The sequence below is a fragment of the Heterocephalus glaber genome, unplaced genomic scaffold (genome assembly GCF_053883595.1).
Source record: "Heterocephalus glaber isolate CG9 unplaced genomic scaffold, H.glaber_assembly_v1.0 deba00001600, whole genome shotgun sequence".
Lineage (NCBI taxonomy): Eukaryota > Metazoa > Chordata > Mammalia > Rodentia > Bathyergidae > Heterocephalus > Heterocephalus glaber.
In genome coordinates, this window is record NW_028258372.1 from 40436102 (window position 1) to 40452232 (window position 16131).

At 53.7% G+C, this 16131-nt stretch overlaps 1 protein-coding gene across 8 annotated transcripts in view; it reads right to left on the reverse strand.

The window, feature by feature from the left end:
• Positions 1 to 16131, reverse strand: part of Pik3c2b (phosphatidylinositol-4-phosphate 3-kinase catalytic subunit type 2 beta) — a 69204-nt gene that overhangs the window by 14597 nt on the left and 38476 nt on the right. For 5 of the 8 annotated variants that reach the window (XM_021242278.2, XM_021242277.2, XM_004862149.4 and 2 more), the window contains 12 exons: positions 13181 to 13348; positions 12540 to 12651; positions 11355 to 11497; positions 10043 to 10231; positions 8753 to 8888; positions 8559 to 8653; positions 7966 to 8146; positions 7225 to 7332; positions 6451 to 6543; positions 5306 to 5435; positions 4033 to 4169; positions 231 to 400 (listed from right to left, as the gene is read on the reverse strand). In XM_021242278.2, the coding sequence (XP_021097937.1) occupies positions 231 to 400; positions 4033 to 4169; positions 5306 to 5435; positions 6451 to 6543; positions 7225 to 7332; positions 7966 to 8146; positions 8559 to 8653; positions 8753 to 8888; positions 10043 to 10231; positions 11355 to 11497; positions 12540 to 12651; positions 13181 to 13348 (1662 nt within the window). The remainder of the gene's footprint in view (positions 1 to 230; positions 401 to 4032; positions 4170 to 5305; positions 5436 to 6450; positions 6544 to 7224; positions 7333 to 7965; positions 8147 to 8558; positions 8654 to 8752; positions 8889 to 10042; positions 10232 to 11354; positions 11498 to 12539; positions 12652 to 13180; positions 13349 to 16131) is intronic. The other 3 variants (XM_087193941.1, XM_021242279.2, XM_004862151.4) reach the window with 1 other exon arrangement.

The window sequence follows — 16131 nt, forward strand, 5'->3', positions numbered from 1 at the left end:
TGCCAAGTCTGGGCTCATGTCACCTTGCTCAGTGCTCAGTAAGGAGAAAGAATCAGTCCCCACCTTCTGTAAGACCCTCAAGGACTCAATCTCCTTATCAATCTTATCTTCTCAGAGGCTGCCGGGCCCAGGGCCTACACGCTGGGGCTGTGTCCCATCTCTGAACCATCCCTCCTGGCTTTCCTGCCGCCACACACCACACCCACATCTGGCTTCTGGAAACCACTTACCTCTTAATATTGCCAAACATCTGGGCATGGCCCAGGAAGCGGCCGAAATCTATGTGGAACATGTGGCCTGTGGTCTTCAGCATGATGTTGTCGTTATGTCGGTCACAGATGCCCAACACATATGTGGCCACACAGCAGCCAGCACAGGAGTAGATGAAATTCTCCACAGCCTGGGTCGGGGAGGCAGGGCAGGAGAGGACACAAAGCTGGCCAAGGACCCAGCCAGGCCAAATTCAGCCGACCCTGGTTGCCCTGTCTTGTGTGACCCCAACATCACCTTACATGTGCCTGTTCATCTTTTCTCGGGTACGAATCCACACTTACAGAGAGACATCCATGTGTTCCGGGGTAGAGGGAGATGGAGGGTTTATATGTCTATTCCCACCCTTCATCTGAACTTTGTCTTCTCCTGGGAGACTGGTTAGAAAGACCGACTCAGAAGCCCAGACTTGAGTGGCCCAGACTGTGGAGACCCTAATGACAGAAAGACCAATATTTACAGCTTTCCCAGTGGGTCATGATGACCCCAACTGGAGCACAGCTACTGAGCAGAGGACTTACGGGTGGCTTCCGGACCCTGCCCAGAATTCTTCCTGCTCCAAGTAAAACTCCACTCCCAGAACCCTTGGCAGCAGCTAAATGCTTATCTCATTAAATCACCACACTCCAAAGAAGAGCTGAGGCAGCTTCACACTTCTGGGAGTGTTTTACACTTGAAAAACCTGACATCTCTAGTTGATAAAATGTGTTAAGAGATATTTTTGAGTTTGAAGAGGAGGGGCAGTAGTGAGGGGTTGGGTCCCTCTTTGTTTGGTCAACAGCTGTCCGTTAATCAGTTTTTTGAGGAAGTAAAAATACATGGAATTATTCCCCTTCCATCCAATTCTTCTTTCTGGAGTTTGAAAAATTCTCAAGAACTCAAGAAAAATACGTAGCAGAGGGCAACTGCCCAGTAGGAATGTATAAAGTTGAGGCAGAGAGGGAAAGTAATGTATATTCCTAGGAATGTACAAAATCAGGAACAAGAAAACAACTGTTATAGCCCACTAAGAATGTACGGAATTAGGAATCTGAGAAAGCTGCCAGATACAGAATGTCCACATCCCGCATCGCCCACCTCCCTCCACCAATTCCTACCCATTCTCCAAGGACCTTCCTTGCTTCCTTGTGTCTCACATCTTTCCAGGCCTTCTGGCTTCTCCTCCTCTAAGCCCTCCACAGCCACAGCCACCACTGTCCATGCAGGGCCCACACCCCCTTTTCAGCCCATCACGCTTAGAGAAGCCAGTCTCCCAAGAGCTTCTTGGATGTTCCAAGGCCCACTGCAAATCTAGCTACAAACTCCCACCCAGCTACTAGTCCAGTTACAGCCAGATAGCTAATCCACCAGAAACTAAGAATAGGAAGTTTGTAAAGATAGCACAGAATGCACCTTCTGGAAGAAAAAGACCACATGCAGGAAAGAGAAATTTGTGAATGAAAAGAAACCCACTGGATAAGGAGCAAGACCCACCTGATCCCAGACTGGACCTCCATCACCATCAACCCTCCCCGGTCACAAGTCCCCTTTCCATCTTAACTGAGTCCCAAGTCGATTCTCAAAACAGCTGTGTTCGAGGGTTAATGACTAAACTCTTACCACCTCCCTGTGTTAGGCAGGGTGCTAGCAGCTTACTGGCAAGAAGGGGCACATTCCTAGTTTAAGGGTTCCTCTTATAGGATATGGGGTTCTCTCTTTGCCAAGTAGGTGACCAAGAGAAAGATACTTCGTTCTTCTCTTAGAAATTACCACAAAAAACTACAGCACTGTTCTAGCTACAAGAGCTGAGAAGCTACCTTTGCAAAGCTAAGGTTAAACATTAACATGCAAAGTTAGTGTCTGTGTGCGTGTATGCCTGTGGTTCACACTTCCAGTACATCGATTATGACTCTTTACAACACTGCCAGGGAGTAATTATAATCCCTGCGCCTCACATGGTGTCCTGTTAGGGTGGAATCCAACATCTGAAAAAATACCTGTTAGTATAAATAGCATGTCGTGTTGAAGGAAGGTAGAAAGAATCAACACCAGTCCTCGCCAAGGGTAGAGGGCCTTGAAGTTTACACCTCCAGTGGTGGGTTTGGGGGCATGGGAGAGGGAAGAAATGGCTTTCCAGGGAAGGGGCTCTCATCTAAGGACGTCAAGGATGTGTAAGTAGTCCCTGTGCTGGCGCCTAGGTTAGCAGAGGATGGGCAGGGGTGGTGGATGAGGCCACAGGGTCAGCTGGGCCGGACTGCAAAAGGCTTCGGTGCAATGCTCAAGACACGGGGCTGAAGAACTTAGAGCAGGGCCGGGGATTTAGCTCAGTGGTTTCGCTGCCTGCTGCGCAAGCGCAAGGACCCGAGTTCAATCCCTGGTACCAAAAATAAATAAATAAATAAAAATTAAAAAAATTAATAATAAAAAAAAGAACTTAGAGCACATGAGTGACAGAACAAGCCTGCACTTTACAAATCTGATATCAAGCAGACAATGATGATCAGAGGAGAGGCATTCCAAAAATTCAGGGGTCAGAAAGCAAAAGTTGAACAAAAGTAACAGTAAAAAACAGAAAGAAGAGTGGAGAGAGAACTGAGAAAGAGAATCAACCGGGAAGGCAGAAGAGACAGGAAGAAGCGTGAGAAAGTCCATGGCGTTGGCTCAGGTAACTGCATGGACAGCCTTCCATTTACCGAGAGGAAACACAGAAGGCAGATTTCGGGAGGCAAAGGGAGACAGAAAGCGCAGTCTGAGGTATGGGAGGACACATGGAGAGGCCCAGCTAGCCAGGGGCTCTGGGGTCTACAGCTGCAGGGAGGGAGAAGCCTGGAGGGAAGGAGAAGCCTGAAGGGAGGGCTTTGGAAAGCATCAGCACGTGGGTGGGAGCAGAGAAGCAGCCAGAGGATGCGGTGGCACAGGCAGAGTGCAGAGAGCCGAGCGTGCCAAGGACTGCACGCTGGGGAACACAAGTGTGTAGGGCCATTTAAGATCATCTAATTACACGTTCACTGAACAACATTCTGATTATAATTTGGCTGCCCATGTGTACATCTTCCCTCAGGAATACAATGCGTTGATCAGTATAAATTACTGTTTGGATACTCCTGAAGTGAAATCCGTATCAGTCTGCATTCTGGCAGTCTTATTGTGACCTCTTCCCTCCTCTGTCCACCCCTACTGCCTACACAATGACTACACGCACGTCCAGTCCCATTAACCCCGGGACTGGAGGCGAGAGGCTACGGACTGGCCCTGCCGCCCAGGAAAGCTCCACTTCTAATCAGGAACCATCAGGCCTCTTCTGTCATTTCAGTCTCATACTTAACATAATCTCAGCTTCTAGTTACAGCCTTGCACAAACCAACTCCATTACCAGGAGTAACAAAGGGAATCCGAATTCACATCCGTGAGAGAAAGGGGTTGGACTAAGATGCTCTCTGAGGTCTTCTCCAACCAACTCTCATTCTCGTTCAGTGTCACTGAAGTCCTCTGAGAGCAGAAGAGGGACCGAGCAAGATCCATGATGGGAAGGGATACCGGCAGCTTATGCAAAGCTGCCCTTTGCCAAGGCTCTGACTGGGGAACCCCATGAACGTTCACAGGCCAGCAGCAGGTGGGACAGAGAAGTAATCAAAGTCACTTTGACCCATCCCAGTAGAGGGAGGCATCAGTCCACCAACAGAGTACGTCTTGGCCCCCAGCAAAGCTGGCTTGTCTCTCAAAAGCCAGGTGCCAGAGCCAGGTGCACGCCGGCCAACTGGACTCCCGAGTCCCCAGTCTTACCTTCTCATACTCATCCTCCCCGGGGTTGTGTTTCTGCAGCCAGTCAGCCAGGGGCCGGTCCTTGAAGGAGCCGGTCACCCCATGCTCCACCTGGATCTTGCGAAGGGTCTCAGCGTTGGGGATCATCTCCACCATCCCTGCGACACAGGGACAGGGTCACACTCTACAGGAGAGAGGCTATAGGGACAGGCCTATGAAGCTGTGCTGAAGCCAGGCACAGTGGCACATGCCTGTAATCCCAGCACGCTGGGAGGCTGAGGCAGGAAGACTGCAAGTTTGAGCCCAGCCTGGGCAACTTAGAAACTTTGCAAGACCCTGTCTCAATATAAAAAAAATTAAAAAGGGCTGGGGATGTAGCTCAGCGTGAAAGCCCTGGGTTTAATCCTAGTACCATATCTGCGTACACACACAAGAGCTGTGCTGAACGCTTCCTGTAAATTAAGCTTCTGGCCCTTAGACAAAGTCTGCCAAAAGGAGGCGAGCACCATGGTAGACAGAAAGGTCATCGTCCATCGCATACTCCAGACTGCGACTCCCTGGTACCCCAGTTCCTGGCTGCTGTTCCTTTTCAGTTTTAAATGTTTACTACAGAAATCTTCAAATATATATAAGAATAAAATGAATGCTTTCATCAGTTCACATGGAACCATCACCCAGCTTCAAAAACGGCCACATTTTGCTAATCTTGTTTCATCTATGTCACTTATTGTCACCTCCAAACGATTAAGTCACTCTCTAACTCAGTCCATATTCAAATTTCCTTGTCACTTCAAAAATGCTTCTTTAAGCTGGGCATGGTGGCGCACGCTCATAATTGTAGCACTTGGAAGGCTGCAGCAGGAGGATCTCTGCAAGTTTGAGGCCAGCCTGGGCTACACAGTGAGACCCTGTCTCAAAACCTAGCCCCCCCCCCATACTTCTTTACAGTGGTTTGTTTGGATCAGGATCCAAAGTCAGGCATGCTGGTGATCACGCGACCCATTAGGCCATTATGGCTCCAAGATTGTTTTATTTTATTTTATTTTTTTGGTACCAGGGATCGAACTCGGGTCCTTGCGCTTGTGAGGCAGGCTGCGGAACCACTGAGCTAAAACCTTGGCAGTAGATTGTTTTATTTTATAACACTCTCTCCTCTGCCTTCTCCTTTTTAAAAATGAATTTCATAGCTTTCAAGGACATAATTCTGCCCTTTTCATTTTCACGGAGGAGTGCACGTTCATGTTGGGTATGGGCAGAAGGGCAGGACGCGAAGCCTCCCCCACTCCCAACTCACCCCTCCCCCGGCCAGTGGAGAAGCAGCGGAAAATGACCATGCGCATGTCCAGCCCCTCCTGCACCCAGATCTTGCTCATGATGCGAATCATCTGCAGGGTGAGCATGTCTTGGCGAAGGTCGTCCCCACACTGGATGGAAGAAGAGAGTGACAGAACCATATCCACTGCCTCCTCTGGCTCCCATCCCTGCAGCGGCCCAAGCCACAGTGACAGGGAGAAACGGTCCCCTTCTCCCACCCTGCACCTCTGACCTGCTCACTAGCTCACACCAGGTCACAGAGGGGTCAGTGACCTCCACACTCTGCCTCTCTGGGCGCTCCCACACTTCCTTCAGTGCAGCAACCCATCAGAACTGAATTCAGGTTCCTCTTTTACCTGCAGCCCACCTGACATCGGGCCTTTTGAAAAGTGTATTCTACATTTGGAAATTATGCACAGCAAATAGATTCTATAAGCTTCTAAGCCACCTACATGCTCCTCACCACTCCCCGCCCACCCCCGCAGGGCTGAGGCTTGAACTCAGGGCCTTGTAGTGCTGGATATATGCTGTACCAGAGCGACATCCCCAGGCCCCCACAGGTCGTGTCTCTCTCACTACATTTACACTGTGACTGTCATTTACCTCTCAGACTCTAGGAGGCATCAGTCAGAAGGACACATAGGGTTCATCTAGTTCAACTTGCACTTGATGTATCAATTTCTTCTTCAATGTCCCTGCCCCATGGTCACTGAGCCTCTGCTCACATATGCCAGGGATGAGCGGATCACCACCTCTGCCTCTCAGAAAGTACTATCAATTGCTTCTCCTCTTCCTAATCTCTGTTTTTAGCCCTCTGTAGCCATGCAGAATTCATCTAAATCTTTTTTACCTGATAGTCCTTCTCATACTGTATTAAAAAGGCAGTATGGTGGCTTGGGGTATACTTTGGGGGTCAAGGAAGGCCTTGCCCAGCATGTCAAGCCCCAGTACCCCCAAGAAGAGAAGGAAAGAGAGAGGCAGGGGAGAGAAAAAAAGAAAAGAAAAATGCAGCATGGAATAATAATGAAACAGCTGGAAGCAAAGGGTCCCGGGGCTGTTCCAGCCGCCCTGGGCCACCTCCTCTCTCCCACCCCACCCCATCACACCTACGCAAAGGATTCTTACCTTGAAGATGACACGGATGTTCTCACCCAGCGGGTCCACATTTTGGAAGGCGAGCTTCAGGGGGACTGCATTGGAGTTGAAGTACGAACAGTCCTGTGGCAGAGAGGGTGTGCCCAGGGTCAGGGTGGTCCATGCCCAGGAAGGAAAACGACCTTTCCATGTTGGACTGCAATGCTGCCCACCCTCCTGAAGCCACTGCCCCCAAGACCTACTCAGTTTCTGCCAGATTTCTCAGGAACCCAAATTCCTTCTCGTTCCCCCTACCGCCATCGTCCCATTTCAATTTGCTAGAACCTCAGCTCTGGAGCCCGATCTCTCACCCTTTCCTTTCATTCTGCACAGAACATACTAGTTTTGGGACTTTCACTAAGTTCCATGTCCATTTACAACTCAGTTTACTCCTCTGTGAAATGGGACTCACAACAATACCGGCTTCGGAAGGGTTATGAAGAGCAGATACAATAATCGGCCCAAAGCACATAGAGCAGTGCGGGGCAGAGGGCCTTCAGGGGTGACAGCTGGGAGTTTCAATCCTCACCGCCTCCGGCAGTGCATCCCGGTGCATCCCGGTATCATCAGGAGAGTCACTCACCCAGCTCTCGCCCAATGGCAACACCCTGCTCAGCTCAGCTCAGCTCAGCTCCACACACAGCAGGGTTGGGCCCAGGCCACGGACACACCTTCCTTCCTCCCAGCCCTCAACAGCCAGGGCGGTGAGGACCCCCTCCCCGAAGCCTTCCCCCTCTGCAGAGCCCCAAAGCCACGGCCACACACCCTGGGCACGATGCCCTTCACCAGCAGACTGGGGCTGAGTGGCAGGCGGCAGGAGCCATTGAGGGCAAAGAACTGCTTCACCTCCTCCAGGCCCGTGCGCAGGATGCCCTGCAGGGAGAAGGAGAGCAGGGGTGAGGTGGGGGCCGTGGGGGCCACTCAGAGCCAGGCACATCTGAGAGTGGGGCTGGAGGACAACCTTGGGACACACTCAGGACAGGCTCCGAGCCCGGACACCTACAGAGGCAAGGCCGAGGGCGGGCGGCAGGAGCAGGCCACAGATCTGGGAGGGCTGGTAGTGTCCAGGGCCAAGAGCTCCCCAGACTTTTGCCAAGAAATGCCAGCGATCTAGATTTTAATATAAAAATCTTCCAATTTTAAAGATCAGCAACCAGGACACTGCTGGCCTAATACAGTACCTTCACGAGGACAAAGATGCTCCTGGTACTTTCATCGGCCTGAGCCATGCTCAGCATGGTGAGATGACTGGCATTTGCCTCCACTTGCCCTTTCTGGCTGGGGGCTTCTGTGTACGCCAGACAGCTACATACACATTTCAGTATTTTGCAGGCTTAACCAAACACATTCACGTGCTGTGTCTAGCTTGTGAGCTACTTGTGGCCTAAGGTAACAGAGGCACTGCCTTCCACCTCCTACATCAGAGCTGGTTAAGTGCCCAAGAAGTAACTACTGGCCGCAGAAGCCCCAGACCAGAAATCGGAGCAGGCAGAGTCTGCAGCTCACCTGCCGGGCAGATGGGGCGGCCTCTCGGACCTGCTGGGCCAGCTTGGCCAGGGTGTTGACGAGCCAGCACTGGCGGTTGAACTCCTCCCTCAGCCCCTTGCCACAGCAGCACAGCAGGGCCGCCAGCAGGTACTGGTACCGGATGCTGAACTGAGAGTCCTTGAGGCCATCCTTCAGCAACCTGTGAGGCAGGAGGTGGGGTCAGCAGCAGAGTGGAGCAGGGTCTGAGCCCGCTCCAAATCACCAGAAACCCAGCCCAGCCTGGAGGGGAAAACGCACCCTGGACACACTGCGCGCAGTGTGACACACAGGTGTCATTTGTGCCCACCCCGTCTTTAAACAGCTCAAAGCCTTCCCCGGCTCATCTCTCCTGTTTCTGCCATGAGTAGGCGGAGAGGAGGGGCAGGGATGACCCTCACAGAGATCCAGGGGTGAAATCAGACCCCCTGAGGACAGAGGCGAGTTCAAGGTCACACAGTAAATCGGCACCATACAGAACCCAGACCACCGGCCACTCGGCCCTGCATGTGTGGGGGCAAAATAGTCCCACAAAGACACATGTCTGCCTCGCAGCCCTCCACACAGGCATTTACCAGAAGAAGTAGTGTGTCACTCTTAGGTCAGAGACGGCTCGCTTCAGGAGGAAGCGCACCAAGGGGCTGTCCAGGTAGCACTCATACTTCAGGGCCTGTGCAGGAGGAAGCGCACAGGACTAAGGGTCAGAATGCGACTGACTCAGGCTCTTGGGGCTGGAACCACCGGAACAGGAGGGAAGGTGGTGACCCACCTGCACCAGCTGGGGCAAGTAGTCGAGCAGCTCAGCATCAGAGAGCGAGCCGATCCACTGGACGGCCATGCGGCGCACCTCCTGGTCCGGGAAGCTACAAAAAGGAGCCCGGAGCCTGACAACCCAGCTGCGGGCTCTGTGGCAGGGGTGAGAACCAAGCACCTTCATACCAAGGCTTCAGAGCCACACAGCGAGGAAGCGCAGTGCCCCCAGGACCTGTCAAAGCCTCTGCAAGAATCAGCCCCCGCTCTGAAGAGCCATCCTGGGAAATGCCAGCGTCTACCCTGGACATGCAGGAGCAAGAGGGTGGCCACTTATTCTTCAGAGGATTAAAGAAAACAGCACAGAGGCCTTCGCTATGCTCCCGAAGACCTCTTCCTCGACTCCCACTATGCCAGAAATTCCCATCCTGGAAGGGTCCTCACAGGGGTTAAAGCACTGCTGAGAGGGCCAAGAAACAAGCAGGACTTCAGGTCCTGCTGAGAACGGCAGCCCAGGGTTCTGAGACTGGGAGCTGTGTCCCTAGAGGACCTTAGGGCAAAGAGGGAACAGGGGATGTTAGGGTAGAACTAGGTGATCGGAGAATGGGGAAGAGCTATGTGCCTTGTCAAAACTGCCAATGTACAGGTAAAGTTTGGGCATTTCTTTATTTTTGTTTGTTTTTTTTTTTTTTTTTTTTGGTACCGGGGATTGAACTCAGCTCCTTGCGCTTGCACAGCAGGCAACGAAACCACTGAGCTAAATCCCCGGCCCTGGGCATTTCTTTATATATAAACGTTGCCTCAAAAAAAAAAAAAAAAAACAAAAAAACAAACCAATGTGGAGCTTGTGTTAATGTACGAAAATATTTAGGAGGGAGTTTACTGATGCCTGCAATTTATTTCAAAATGCATAAAAAGTAAGATAGACTGATGGATGGGCAGAAGGAAGGACAGATGTGTGAGAAAGCATATGAAGCACAGGCTCGTGGTGGCGTGTAGGTGGTGGGCATACGGGGGGGGGGGCACTGTGCAATTCTCAATTTTGTTGTATGTTTGGAAAAATTTTTCTTTTAAATTTTTTGCGGTACTGAGGATCAAACTCCGGACCTTGTGCTTGTGAGGCAGGTGCTGTGATACTGAGCTAAATCCCTGGCCGGTTGGAAAATGTTTATAACATAACACTGAGAAAAAGCAAAAAGGAGAAATGGAAACGCCCTGAACAGCCACACCCACCACCATCTGCCCCAGGGCCCCCGTCAGGGATGGGCAGTGCTGGCTGGGGTGGGCACAGGTGGGCACTACGACTCACGTGGCATGCAGGAGCCCCAGGGCATCCTGGTGGTTCATGTGGGTCCACTGCTTCAGCAGTGCATAGGTGTCGGGCAGGCAAGCCCACTCCCAGCTGGGGGCGCTGGCGAGCACCAGAGGGAGCGAGCTCACCTCGGAGTGGCAGTAATATCGCTTCTCCCACAGGCGCTTCTTGTCAGCATCAGTGAGCCTGCAGGAGAGAGGGCAGAGTCGGCAGGAGGGTGAGGACGTCCACTGCGTGCTGCCACTCAGAGGCCCCACCTTCACTGCATGTTGGTGACTTCCCAGTGGCCAGGCCACACCTCATGCCAGCTAAGGATGACTTCGGAAGCCAGGCATCGGGTGACTTTAAAAGAGCATCAGGTGATTACAATGTGAAGCGCGATGTGGAAAGCAGTGTGTAAATCTCACCTCTGACCTGACCCAGGCACGTGTCAGACTGGCGCAGAAGGCAGAGGCCAAGGGCAGCAAATGCGCTACCCACCCCTCCTGGGGACCCTGTGGGCACCACTCCCATAGACCACCAGGGGGCAGCGGCCCGATGAGCCAGGGGCTGCGAAGCTGAGAGGCCTCCTGGGGCTCCCCGCAGCTGTCAGTTTTTTAGGGCCTTCCTGAGATCAGGCGGCCAATGGGAAAAGGGCGCTGAGGGGCTAATGAAGCATGGTGTCTGTGGTGGGGGGCAAGGGGGTTTCAGCTACTCTGGCCATCCTGCATAGGTGCCAGGGACAGGGATGAGCCCACCTCTCTCCTTCCCCAGCTGGCACTGCACAGGGCTTCGCAGGAGCCAGAGGCAGAGGGGAGAGGAGGCGGGAGGAGCCCAACTAGCAGCCCCTCCGGCTCCCCACCCTCACTGCTCCTGCTCCAATCCTGGTGATCACAGCAGCCCCAAGATGACCTCAGCCTGGACTCGTTTACCCCCGAGAGCTGCCAGCTTGCCTGGACACCTGATCCTTTTTGGAAAGCAACAAGGCCAGCAACAGGCAAAGGCCGGTGTGGAAGGGATGGAGGTGGAGGTAGGGGCGAGGACGCGGCCAGCTGCCCCAACAGGCAGTGAGTAGCAGACCCCTACTGGGGCGGGGCAGTGCTCTGGTCCTCCTGGGCAGCTGAGCCAGGCTTTGCCCGCTGCGTGGGCACGGGCCTTCTCAGATCCGGCTTCCTCACCTGCCTTCTCCACTCTGCCCAGTGTCAGCTCAGGGAGAAAGGTCTTTGCCACCACCTCCTGCCCCACCCCACCTCCACTCCCAGAGCACAGGGCCCAGGTGCGGGAAGGCAGAGAAGGTCGGACGGACGGAACCTGACGGGCTGAGCCTCACCAGAACAGGGACTCCTTCTGCATGACGTCCTTAAGCTTGTGTTGGTCTCCCTCCCCGAGGCTGCCAAAGTCATAGCGGGGGCTGAACTTGTCTCCAGGGGGGCTGATGAACTTGATGTCAAAGGCTGAGGTGGGGAAGTCAATCTAGGGGAAGGATCGGGGAAGGGAGGAGAGAGGGGGCCGTGTGAGTCAGGACAGCCACCTCCCTGGGTCCCCAGCTTCCCTCTCCCACCCCAGCATTCCCACCTTGCTCCTCCTTCCCTTTCCCCTCAGGATCTTTGAAAAATAACCCAGGTGGACTTGGTGATCCCAGAGTCCCTTCCAGCAAAGACAGATATAGACAAACAGACAGATGGAAACAGAGAGGGGGAAAATAATGAGCAAGGGAGGAAGAGCTTGGGTCGAGCTGTTCCTAGCTGAGGGGACAAGGGTTTGGAACAGGTGTCCCCAGGCTGAGCCCAGTGTGGTCCCGGAGGTCCTGCACCTGCTGAAGCTGGACCACACATTGGGCCTGGAACACTAGGTCCCCCTGCTCTATGCCACCAGAAAGATGTCCTCCAAAAATGGTATCACAACTGAGGGAACTCGTTTGCTATAGGAGATCTACTTTCATTTATTCAAGAAATGCTTGATGAACTAATACGTGCTTTATTCTAGGCCCTGGGCATAGTGCATCGAGTAAGAGACAAAGACACTTGCTTCCTAGAGCATGCCTTCTGTACCTTTCTATTTCATTCTCTGTCACTTTGATACTCCTTATTCCATACCAAAGCATCTCACGGCCACAAGGAAGGGGACCTGCCACTATTGACCAGACCTGGGACCTAGCCAGATCCCTGCCCCTCAGCCCCAAGAGGGGACAGCTCAGATGTGATCAGACTCGGAAGTATGAAGGTTCAACACAAGGGACTCTGAGAATCTGAGCCCTGGATGGAGGAGACCTCAGACGCTCTCTTCAGTCTCCTTGAAATCAGAGTTTACTCCAGGCAACAGGAGATGGATACCACCAAGCTCACCCTCTCACACTGGCTCTCATCAATTCGCACAGTCACTTTGGTCGCCTTGTCACCCCATGCCCATGGTTCCAGCACTTTCTCCTACTGTTCCGGCTCAGAGCTCCAGAGGGAAACTTGGAGCTTACTCTGGGGTTCCTCCATGGGTGGGGAAGGGTGCGTGGGGGTCTCACCTGCAGGATGACACTGTCTGGCTGGTGGAAATTTGGTGCGCTCCAGCGGGCACTGGGGTTTTCCTGTGTCGCTGGCCACAGGCCCAGAAGCTTCCGGCCACAGGTCAGGACTCTGAGGCAGAAGGAGTGTGAGGTAAGCCAACACACCTCCTGGCTAAGTGGTGGTTTCCTGCCTGCTCCCCCATCCATAAATCTGCCATTTCTGCTTGAAGCCACTACCTCACTCCCTTCCCTTTCACTCTCCCTGTAGCCCCTGGCTTCTTCCTCCTCCAAGTCCCAGGAAAGCTCGCCTCCCCCCAGGAGGCCCCCTGAGCTAACCACTCTCTGGCCTGGATGATCTGCTGGCAGGGATGAGTGGCTGGGCTAGGTGACCTCCCAGTGACAAGACCAGAGGACACATTAGCCAAGCGTTGCTTTTCCATGCTCCCTCTCTGCTGTCCTGCCCATGGCTTCTGGTTCCACCAACAGGTCTGCTCACTAAGTTCTGGCCCCTCTGTGGGGGATGAGATCCTCTGACCTCACCCGTGAGCCCAACGTGGTCAACCCTCCGAGGGACATCAGCCATGACAGCAACTAGACCCCCTTCTCTATCCCCTCGTCCCCTCCCAAAGCTGAGAGGCTGCCGCCTGGGGCTCACATACTGCCTGAAGTTGAAGAGTGGAGTGGTGACCCAGCCCAGGGCCTCAGGCACCCGCCGCTGCTTGTTGGCCTCCGAGGAGCTCCCGGGCGGTGGGATGGGCAGAGCATAGAGGGTGGCACACAGCAGGGTCTCCCGGGGCAGCCGGTTCACTTGCACGGGGAAGCAGATCCTGTCAAGGACAGGAAGCGAAGTCAGGAGGCTGCGAGGGACAGGAAGTCAAGCAGAGGCAGAGAACTGGGCCTCCCTGTCTGTGTCAGCCATTCCCTGAGGAAAGCTCCCAAACGAGGCAGCACCTCCGCTAGATGCTCCCAGAAGCACGATGCAGTGTCCCGGGGCCCCGCAGAAGAGTGAAACAAACACCCCGACTGCCAGGTGCCCATGGAGAACTCTCTCACCAGGGCCACCTCAGTCCAGGTCGTGACTGTCCAATACTGTGAGCTGGTCTCCTTTCCCCACTCTAGGGTTTCTACAAAGGGTCAGCAGAGCAGCTCCTCTGGTCCTCCTTTTCTGACTATCCCCATCCCTCCCCTTGTCCCCTGCTGGGAGCCCCTAGGAAGAGTGGCCATGTCCTGCTCTCTGCCCTCGCTTCACCCTCCCACCTGTCTGTGTCCCTTCTCCTAGCTTGCAGGGGCGCACGATGGTTTGTTCTCCTCCCTAAACTGGTTCAGAGCCACCCTGGGCTGCTCTGCCGGGTGACACCCAGCCACAGCCACTGGCTCCAAGTTCAGGACGAGGAGCTTCGGGTGGGGATGGGGCGGGGAGAGCTCGAGAACCTTGAAGATAGAGGAAGGACCCGTGTTACCTTTCCAGGAAGCTGTCCCTGGGCCAAAGTCCACAGTGTCACACTGCCACACCCTCCTGGCTGGCCCAGAGCCCAGCAGTCTCCTCACCCCGAGCCACAGAGGCAGGGCCACCCTGGGGTCAGCACATTCAGGTAAAGCAGCCTTCCTCCAGATGCCCCTCACTCCTCCAGGGAGTTCCACCCAAGAGAGGCACTCCTCACCCCTCCTGCACGCCCGTCACAGACTGGCACAGCCCAGCTCCGTCCCAGCTGCCTCTATCTTGGGGGGCCCCCAGCTATAATTAGGGTCCCTCCAGCAGCCAGTGGACATGCCAGGCTGGGGCTTGGCTGGAGGTGACACAGCAGGGCTGCTGGGCCTATTTTGAGAGTGAGCTGATCCCTGCCTGCTGGAGTGGGAGAGAGGATCAGCTGACCCCACTGCGCAGGGCAGAGGGAGCTGGTCCTGAGCCCTCTCTTTCACCAAGAAGGAAGAAGCCTCCTGCATCGTGCCTGAAGGAAAAGGAGAGGGAGGAGACTTGCTAACTAAACTATAACTCTGAGGAGCAACCACGGCACTCTGGTGCTCGGTCTTTAGGTGAAGCTCTCGTTCCAAAGCCTCCCCTAGCCAGCTGACCCACCCAGGGACGTCGGGATAACCACTATGCAGGCTGCGGAGCTGAGTGCTCCCTGTCTGAGAAACTTTGTCCTTCTGAAACCTGAGCCTCAACATCACACCGAAGGGGCTGCCTCCTTCAGGGAGAACTCCTGAGAGCACCAGGTTCCGGGCCTGGTTCTTCCTCTCACGACCAGGCCAGTGAACTCACACTCTGATCACCAGGGAGCGGGGGCACACGCTGCCTGTGCACTGCTTGCAGTGTGACACTGTGGTCCCTGCACCGAAACCAGGCTGCACCGATAGTATTCTCATGCACAAACAGCCTCATGCATCCGCCACTTTGTCAGTCACTTGGAACAGAGAAACCGGAACTGAAAGCCCCAGCTAAGAAGATGCAAAGAAGAAGAGACTGCTTATTATGCACGAGGCACTGGGCCAAGAACTCTACCTACAATGTTCTAACTGCTCCTCAAGCAATCCTGCAGGGTAGGCCCTACTGCCCTCTCCATTTCTAGGCTGCCCAAGGTTGCGCTGACAGTATGGCGAGGACAGCTGACCCAAAGCCTGCGCTCTGAACCCCATTCAGTGCCTTCTCCCAAATGCCTTGGTTTTGGCCCAAAGAGCCCACCTGGGGCGTCCGTGGGGGAAGTGCTGGGATTGGGCCTCCACAACCTCTATGCTCCAGGGGGAGGCCCCTTTGGACTCTCAGGCCAGCAGCAGGATGAGACCCACTGAGCAGGCTGGCTGCTTCTGTACCAAGGACTGTGTCTGAGAAAAGGATCTAAGGTCAATTTCTTGGGGCTCCCCTGAGCCCAGAACACTGTACAACACCTTTTCCCCAGACAGAAGGAGTAACGAGGCCAGAATCCCAAGGGGACAGTGACACGCAGGGGCCATTTAATGTAGCTATCTTCTGTCTCCAAGGAGTTTCCCTGCCCTGGCAGCTGTCTGCATTATTGACAATTGTACACCACTAAGAATTATCGAAGCATGAAGGACAGGCAAAAAGGGTCTGTCGCCCCAGTTGTCTATAAAACGACCCAGCCCTTCCAGCATTTCTAGTCTCTTTATCTACCTATGTGGGCATCCTTGGCCTTCCTGAGGGGGGAGAGAGAGAGAGACACTTCCTCAGTCTCTTTAATCTTCTTTCTACATTTAATTTTTTCAGGGCCTCATGCAGGCTAGGCAAGTGCTCTACCACCAAGTTCCATCATTAATCTGCACTCTAAATACTTAAGCTCCACTTTCTGTTCTCCAAATGAAAACACAGCTACAATCAGTTTGGGAAAGTGAGGCTGGGGCAGTAAACAAGTCTTCTGACTGTCTAGAGGGTAGGGTGCACCAGACAGGCGTGAAGCAAGAGAACATCTGCAATGCCCCTCACCTTCATTTCCTTCCAGCTTTGCTTGACTGACGTCAACCTTCCGGACATCACGCTATTATTCATAAATGGTGATTAATGCTAACTTGTGCTGTGCCTTCCTATTTATATCCTGCCTAGCTCACTTCAGTGCATCAACTTCAGTGCATCAACTACCCCTGAGTTAAACAAATG